This window comes from Juglans regia, chromosome 13, assembly GCF_001411555.2.
Source record: "Juglans regia cultivar Chandler chromosome 13, Walnut 2.0, whole genome shotgun sequence".
Lineage (NCBI taxonomy): Eukaryota > Viridiplantae > Streptophyta > Magnoliopsida > Fagales > Juglandaceae > Juglans > Juglans regia.
The window spans coordinates 36,405,926-36,414,564 of NC_049913.1; the positions used below are offsets into that span (position 1 = coordinate 36,405,926).

General features: G+C 33.7%; 1 protein-coding gene across 2 annotated transcripts; it reads left to right on the plus strand.

Moving 5' to 3' along the window:
- Positions 1-333: 333 nt before the first annotated feature.
- On the plus strand, positions 334-5,270 carry LOC108997175 (serine/threonine-protein phosphatase 4 regulatory subunit 2-like). Of its 2 annotated transcripts, none has more exons than XM_018973332.2 (8): positions 334-671; positions 759-875; positions 1,508-1,600; positions 3,337-3,385; positions 3,497-3,593; positions 4,178-4,258; positions 4,570-4,632; positions 4,786-5,270. In XM_018973332.2, exons 2-8 carry the CDS (start codon positions 766-768, stop codon positions 4,857-4,859), a joined length of 567 nt encoding a protein of 188 aa, XP_018828877.1. In that variant the 5' UTR covers positions 334-671; positions 759-765; the 3' UTR covers positions 4,860-5,270. The 2 variants fall into 2 exon arrangements, with proteins under 2 accessions (XP_018828877.1, XP_018828876.1); XM_018973331.2 differs by having other exon boundaries at positions 336-671; positions 4,178-4,230.
- Positions 5,271-8,639: the final 3,369 nt, after the last annotated feature.

Genomic DNA, 8,639 nt, shown 5'->3' on the forward strand with positions numbered 1-8,639 from the left:
AATAATTTATCTTTAATATTGAGATTGATAAGAAAAATGAATAAATAAATATTGTTAGTTTTAGATTAAATTAAAAATACTATTTTGTTTTCAGATTTTGCCAATTAGGGCTATATCTAATTTTTTTTGAGCCCAAACTCGGCTTTTGGATTTCTTTGTTTTTAATTAGATCCATCTCAATTGATTTCACGACTAAAGTCCTAAAACCTGCGGTATGGAGTAGGTTTCTTTTCAGTCAGTTATCAGCCCAGTTCCAGTAAAATCCTAGCATGTATTTTCTTCAAATCTTTTGTACAACTAGCCCTGTCAAGCTCTAAGTTTCTGGTGTTTGATATATTTTCTCAGCAACCAAACATGGGTACGAGCAAGGAGGAAGAAGGAAAAAAAGGAAATATCAATTACGTCGCAAAATACGGAGTAATAGACGAATGGCCGGATCAAAGGAATTGCACGCTCTGCAGTACTCTAGCTATTGCAGAGGATGTTGATCTATTAATGTCAAACCACGTGGCAAAATGTTAGTGGCTGATGACCCAAGTAAACCTTAGCCCCTCCCCATTCGATCTGCCGCTATCTCTCAATCCCATCTAGCCCTCACTCGACTCGCATCGACACCACTTCGTCGCCGTCTCCACCACTGTCCCTTGTCTTGCATAGGAAACTCTTTCTGGGTCGGTTTAAATTTTACAACTTTATAATGGTTTGTTGAAAACTTGCACTGATTTTTCTTCAACTTCGATGTTTATCATGTCGAGCAGGTGGTGGATGGTCTTGATGGAGACGCTATCAGAAGAAAATTCTCAGAACTTAACAACTGCTGCTAATGAAGCTGTTCATGAACAAGATAATACGGTCCCTGCTGCTATAAATCATGGGTATGGTTGATTAACAGTTCATTTATCCTCGTGTTTTATTATTGTTTTTCAAAATCTTGGGGTTTCAATATTTTCGAGCTGAGAGTGGAGTGATTCATTCAATAACTTGATACAGCTATTTGACTTCACTGAGTGTCACCACCTTCCTAGTGAGACAGCCACTTAATCAGAATGAAGTTTTGTATAGCAATTGATCCAGACCGTTTCTCTGAGAAATCTCTCTTCAAATTGTGTTATGATACCGTGTTTAATAGTGCTGAACAAGCAACTAAGTTTGGCATAAAAAAAATCGTAGAAGTAGGAAGCTCTCACGTGACTTCGAGGGCTTTCAAGAAAATTATGGTTGAAATGAACGAGGACGATACTTCAAGTGAAGTATCTGTGACCTCAATAAAGACTGCTGTAGACATTTTTCTGACTGAGGTCCCGACGAAAAATGATGGGATACAAAACAGTACTGCAAGTTTTTTTGTCTTAATATGCTTTTATGCGACAGAAGGTTCCATGACCTGCTCTTTTTTTTTTTTTTTTGGGGGGGGAGTGGGGGCGGGGGGAATGGAATTTTGATTGATGTTTTCTCTGTTCTATGATTTTCATTCTATTAAAGCGCGATATTGCACTTGAGATTGTAGAGGCACGGAACCGGGACCAGAAGCAGAACCTGAGATTGCTCAAGAAGAAGTGAAAGGCATACTTGAAGTTATTGCATCCACCGGGAAATTCTGGTATGCTTTCATATATAAGATTTTCCTCTTTAGGTCTTGTATGGCTAGCTATTGTGCTTACGTTATCGTATTATGTGCAATGGTTGGAGTATTTTTCATTATACTACCAGATTAGCTGCTAATTATAACTCTTAAAGCTTGTTTTCTGAAGTTGTTGATTATAAAAATAAAATGAGTAATATCTACAGTAAGCAAGTTATTCTTCCCAATCAAACTAACGGAGGAAAGAAGAGCATTGTTTAAAAAGGTTCAGTTAACAACTCAAATAATATTTGTGGTCATTGTTTTTAACTTCTTATGATTTCTTAGAATGGTTTGCAGAAATTCACCTTTTACTGATTAAAAAAAGAACAGAAAAGAAATTCACCTTACAAAAGACTTGATAGAATTGGTGTTTTTATTTATCTCTTTTTGATATAAATCTCTTGCAAGCACTTGCGATAGCATGAAGTAACCTTTCGACCCAGTGCATGACAATTCTTTGCTTTGATGACAGTGTGACTTGTTGACATGGTTATGATATCTTAGTTCCTTGTAGCTAAAGGAGAAAAAAACCATGGAGTTTGTGAAGTATGAATATGACTTACTTACACACTTGTAAATAACTACTTATATGGCCACCATAGCAATCCCACCATTCTGGTAATTTTGCAATTTTCGTTGTGTGAATCATCATTGGTCCCTTCATTTCCTCTGCCACTGCCACTGCCACTGCCACAACCAAATTTATGGCCCCTGTATCTGACATTGCAAGTCTGTGATCAGTGCAAATGCTATGATTGGTGCCCATTGTTGCTTCTGTTACCCCTAGTGCTGGCAACCACCACTTTCTCCACCTCTTTCAATATAGTGATTTAGGAACCAATACTTGGTGGGCGTGATAACCATTTATTGTTTTCCACTACCAAGACTCCTAACGCTGCAATGACTCGTAGAATATCACCATCATTTTTTGTCATAACCCAATCCTCCCAAGCCACCGTTACAATTACCGCCCCCACTGCCAGCATGCACCACTAGTGCACTACAGCTGCTGCTATGCCATTGCCACCATTGGAACACCAACTGTATTGAAGTAACCACCAATGCCATTACAATCACACAACCAGTGGCACCGCTACTTCATGTGCTATTCTTCTACAAAAAACTATTTCTGCAATCATTGGCATTGCTGCGCTGTTAGCAGTTTGCTAACAATTGCTGTCATTATCGGCATTGTATTTTGCTCTTGCAATGCTCTCTGGTAGGCCCATTGTTGCTGTTGTTGCCATTGTGGGCACTTTTTTTATTCTCTAGTTCTTTATGCACTATTTTATTTTACTTTATTTTTATCCTTGGGAGTTTTTCCATTTGACTGGTGCACCACTTGACTATCACTTATTTGACAAATGCTACTAGTCTACATATGGTCTCTTTTTGGCATCTTTTGTTGTTATGACAACAGATTCTTTAAGAGTAGGTGCTGAAATACCAAAATTAATTTAACAACCTCTTTATTTCTTTCTAACAATGAAGTGTGATAACCTATAGTCCATGGCAGATTCATTCCTGTTCATGTTATTATATAGCTATTTAATCGTTTAGGCTATTGCCGTTAATAATGGCAATCAAGCCCCTTTTTTCTCTCATCTTGCATGTTACAATTGTAGGGAATGTGAAAGTGAATGTGGTTATGGTGCTTGATATTACTGCTTGTTTCCTCTTGATAATTTCTTCATGTTTATTTGGTACCTCAGGCATGCTTGGTACAAATTGAAGAGCATGCTATCCTTTCAGCTGAAGCAGGTATGGGGAGGTATACACGCGTATGGGCCTCTAGTTATTTTCATCATTGCATCTTTATCTTTGCTTCCATAATGGACCTTTACCTTTTTCTCTGTGTGATTTATAATGAAGGTCTTGTTGGAGTATCCTGAGTCGAAAATGACAAGCGAGCAGCAAAATGCTTCTTTAGGAGAAACCTACCCTGAGCTTGTAAAAAGGTTGGATGAAGGTATCTTCCTAATCTTTTTTGGTTATTCAAGTATATAGCTTTGTTAGGAAGCTAATCAGGTATCAAGGTGTTGGGGTTGGTGTTCGGGTAGAGTTTTAGTTCTACGGGAAACTAGGATTGGGGTCGGGTCTGATGTACTTTGGGTTGGTTTTTTTATGGGCTTTTTGGGTCATTAGGGGCTTGTTGGGTCATTTTGGGCAAGGTGTTTTCTTGTATACATTCAGTGTACTTGATTTCTCCTTTTGATATATACAATATTTTTACTTATCAAAAAAAAAAAAAAGGAAGCTAATCAGGCCTCTTATTCTGCCGGCCCAATGAATCATTTGATATTACTCACCTTTCAGTGCTTGCTATACCGAACATGAGATATCCACTACTGGTGCTGTAGTTTTATTTTTAGGTTTAGAGAATAATTGCTTCTGTTAAAAAAAAAGTTCTTAGTTCCATTCCAAATCCTCAGGCTTTGTTTAGTTTGTTCATGAAGTTATTTAAGTGTGTGAATTTGATTCTTGCGCCCCTCCATGCTATACAAAAAAAAGAGTTTAATGACCTTTTATTTATTTACTTTTTCTATGATGCAGCTCTTGTTAGCTTTGTTGAAGGTCCACCGTTTACCCTGCAGAGGCTCTGTGAGGTGGTTTACTTCATTCCATTAGTACATAGTATGCTACTATGCTGTTCTAGTCGTATGGCTTATGATAATAGCATTCATTTGTTTGTTGACTCTTCATGTATCCTCATTTCTAGTATAGTTGGTGATGCTTTCTTAGTTGTTTTGGAACTGTCATCCTATGCCATCCAAAAAAAAAGAAAAAAAGAAAAAAGGAAAGAAAATAAAAGAGGAAAGAAAAAAGAAAAAAGAAAAAAGAAAAAAGAAAAAAGAACTGTCATTAATTCTGTCTCATTGCTGTTACGTATTTAATTTTCTTTCAAAATATATTAGTTTATCGTCTTATTTATTTGTATTGGACAGATCCTGTTGGAAGCTCGAAGTGTTTATCCAAATATCTCAAAGCTTGCTTTAGCACTAGAAAAGGTATGCTGGTCAATACTCTCCCCAATATCGTGTTTTATACTGTTTTCCTTTTTGTTATGTCATTTATGTTGTCTTGCCCCATGCGCAGCATACCTTTCCTGGTCTGTTTTTAATGCTTATTGTTACAACCGGTTTTATCTTGTCTGTCTGTAGAATTTATTGGTGACAACTATGTTGACCATCTCTACCGATCCGTATCCACAAGCAACGATGCAAAAGACAGATGAACCAGAGAAGGCAAGGGAAGAACCCGAGGCTCAACCCAATTCAGCACAAAATGGGGTTGAACCTGTGGCAGGAGATAGGGATGAAGTAATGACAGATGTAGAAGAGGCTGATATAGATGATGAAATGACCATCGACATGGAAGCCTTTGAAGAAATAGTTGGATCTGCAGAAACGAAAGCCGAACCTACTGCTAATTCTTAGTTTTTAGGGATTAGTTTTCTGTTAATTGAATGGCTCAGTTCTTACTGATGATCTGTTCATGGCTCCACATATACATGTTTTCTCATTGTCAGTTGCACCTGATGTCCGGAATTCCAGATGAATGGTGTGACTGGCCCAGTGTATTCTGGTTCTGGGTTTACAAAACCATCAAGTTAGTGTTATAGAAAGAGTATACCTTTCCCGATTTATTTATTTGTTCATATATTATTATTATTATTATTGTTATTGTTATAATGATGATGTTATGATGATCATCATAATGTATGGGAAATGATTTGTAAAGAGTTAAGTTTCGCGTATTCTCTTTAAAAAAAGTATGCAAATCTAAGGTTTCGTTTGGTCAGTGGAGTGTTATTTATTATTTTATTATTACTTTTTATTTACTTTTTACTATTTTTACTATTATTTAATTATTTTATCATTATTTCTTCATTACTATTTATAGAATATCTGAGATCACCTCACTAATTAAATGCAATCTAAAACTCACAAAAAATCCGCTTTCAAAGTCTATCTTCAAAAGTTTATTTTTCTGTTTAAAATATATCAATTGTATTAATAAGAAAATGTAAATGAAGCTCAGTCACAAAACAAATCTTTAGCCGAGCACTCTCATTAGATTAGTCAAAATTAAAGGATAGTTTTGATGAATGTAAGATAAATTTAACTTTTGACTATTCCATTCACATAAATCTCCACATTAGAATAGCTATTTTTTCATTATATAATAATAAAATAATATAAGATGAATTTAGTTTTGGTTATTCATATCAAATCTCCACATTAGATTATACATTTATTCATTATATGGTAATGAATAACTAATAATTTTAAAAATATTTAATTGTTTTAATTATTAATTTATTTAATTTTATAATATTTTACTATTCTACTTATTATATGTTAATTAATAATCATGTTCTTATTAAATTAATATATCACTAAATCAAATTAATATATTAATTGTGATAAAATATTTGATAAAAAGAAATGGAGAGAGAAATTTTTTTGATAATGAAAGGGAGAGAGAAATAATTAATAAAATATGTATTTGATATATATACAGTAACCTTCAAATTTGGAAAAGCTTTTGAAAATCACTGTAGCTAAATTCCAAATATTTGGAATTTGACTAATCCAATATGGACATATTTTACTCTTTAATAGCTAAATACTCATTAGATTTAGCTTTTAGCTAATCCAATAAGAGTGCTTTAAAGTTTATTTTTACTCAAAAGTTTTTCAAAAGTTTGTTAAACTTCAATCCAAACATCTTTTAAATCTTTAAAAATTTCAATTTTTGAATTTTTTTTTTTAGTTATTTGTCTATGTTTTCATAAAAAAAAGTTTCACAAAATCACAAAATAAAAAAAAAAAATCGCAAAAATTAAAAAGAGTGACAACGATTATGAGAACCGAAATTAACCTTGTTTCTATGGCATTTTTACTTTCTATTTTCTTTTTCCAAATGTTATTTATAAAACATTCCTCATAAATTTTGCCTTAGCCAATTTTTGGTTTACGCGTATGTAACGGTTAGTTCTTAACCGATTTAGAAATGATATTTGTAGTTGTGGGTGTGTAAACGCCATGTAAATTTTTTGAAAAAATGAATAAATATAGAAACCCAAATGAAAAAATACTAATTTTTTAAGAGAAAATATATTTTCAACCGTGAATTGTGCAACCGCCGCGTAATTGTTTTAAAAAAATGAATAAAACATGAGACTCACATGAAAAAAATTAATTTCTTAATAGTGGACCCCACTCTATTTCAAAACGATTACGCGGTAGTTGCATAATTCAAGGTTACAAATATCTTCTTACTTTTTTTAATAATGGATCTCATTCTTTTTCAAAACGATTGCTCGGTATTTGCACACTCTATGATTGTATATAACATTGCTCATTTATAAATGAACAAAAATAACATCATTGAACTTTTGTAATTAAATAAATGATTTTATTTATACCATAATTCTACATTTCACCCTTATGTCTCACTTTTATTATAATGCTTGTACACGCATCATTTATTTTCGCAAGGAGCTAGATATTATTAGTGATGTACAGCTGAACTGCTAACCTTTGATGCGCATCTAGTCTCCAAATTTTTTCCTTTTTTTAAAAAAAAGGAAATTATAAAGACTTTCATGTGATTTATAATGACTAAATAATAGTGAACTTGAAGCTTCAATCACGTATTTGTATTTATCAATAATCGTCCATCAATATTTTGAGGCAGGGGAATGGGATGAAAGCAATGCTATCACGCGATCCTTACTTTCACATTCTGCACTGCCATGGCCATCTCCATATTTGAAACATGCATTGGGCCATCTTTGCAATGTTTACTGCGATCTCAATTTACGTTTTTGAGAAGGGTGAAGTAACAAGTATGTTTTGAATACCGTACCGGATGTTGTACCGGTTAAGGCACTGGAACGAAATATTTCGATACCGATACCGTTTCGGAATAGTATTTCGGGATAATATTTCGGAATGGTCGATATATAAATAAATTATATATAAAAATTATATTTCAAAATAATAGTTTATATATAAATAAATTATATATAAATTATAAATAGTCTAGTCTGAATTGAGGGTTAAAAAATAAACTTATAGTTTGAAAAAAAAAAAAAAAAGAAAAAGCTGGCCAAAATAGCGGCCGGTACTGGCCGAAATTGAGGCCGGTACAGGCCGAAATTTAGGCCGGTACGTCCGGTATTTTGGCCGGTATGAAATGTATATAGTTCCTGTACCGGCCAGACGGCCTATAAGAAAAATTTCGGCCATACCGGCCGGAACGGAACGAAATTCAAAACCTTGGTAACAACGCATTTTTTTTTTAAACTTCTTCCAAGTTGTTCTAATCAAAGACCTATGTACTCCAGAGCATCTTGATCTTCACTAACATTGATATCGTTCATGTAACATTGGATTGATTTAGGAACATCGCCTCTTTCTAGCTCATCTTGATCAGATAAAAAACACAAACATGTACACACACATTGATTGAGGTTAATCTATATATGTTTATAATGTCAAGTGGTAAAAAAATATTCTTAAGATAGTATATATGGTTTGTATACTTGCCGCTTGGGGGATTTCTTTGAAAAAAAAAGTTAGATTTCTTTGAGGAAAAAAAAAAAAAGTTAGAGAAGAAATGATTACGAATTTAGAAATCAAGATCTTACTGCTTTTTTAAGGTATTGAACGTTATTGAATCCTTTCTACTTGAGAGCGTCAAAAGCCATTTCATTGACAATGTTGCCCAGATGGCTAACTCAAGAGAGGGGTGAATTAGGTTGGTCTAAATTATAAATCAAATACACAATATAAAATGTGAATAAAATACTAAGCAGTAGTAAATAAAAAGAATAAGAATAAGAGTAAGAGAAATGCAAACTCAATATCTTAACGAGGTTCAGCTCCATTGCCTATATCCTCGCCTTGACCTACCCCTTGATGATTTCCAAATTCACTATTTAACCACATTCAAGTGGAGCTAAAAACCTATTACGCTTTTGAACAATATCGCTTCAAAGAATTTG

What these genes read in the sequence shown, in the direction of transcription:
- LOC108997175 (XM_018973331.2), top strand. Translation starts at nt 766, where the DNA reads ATGGTCTTGATGGAGACGCTATCAGAAGAAAATTCTCAGAACTTAACA. An exon ending in GCATCCACCGGGAAATTCTG is followed by an intron (nt 1,601 to 3,336) that starts GTATGCTTTCAT and finishes TTGGTACCTCAG; the next exon opens with GCATGCTTGGTACAAATTGA. An exon ending in TTGCTTTAGCACTAGAAAAG is followed by an intron (nt 4,633 to 4,785) that starts GTATGCTGGTCA and finishes GTCTGTCTGTAG; the next exon opens with AATTTATTGGTGACAACTAT.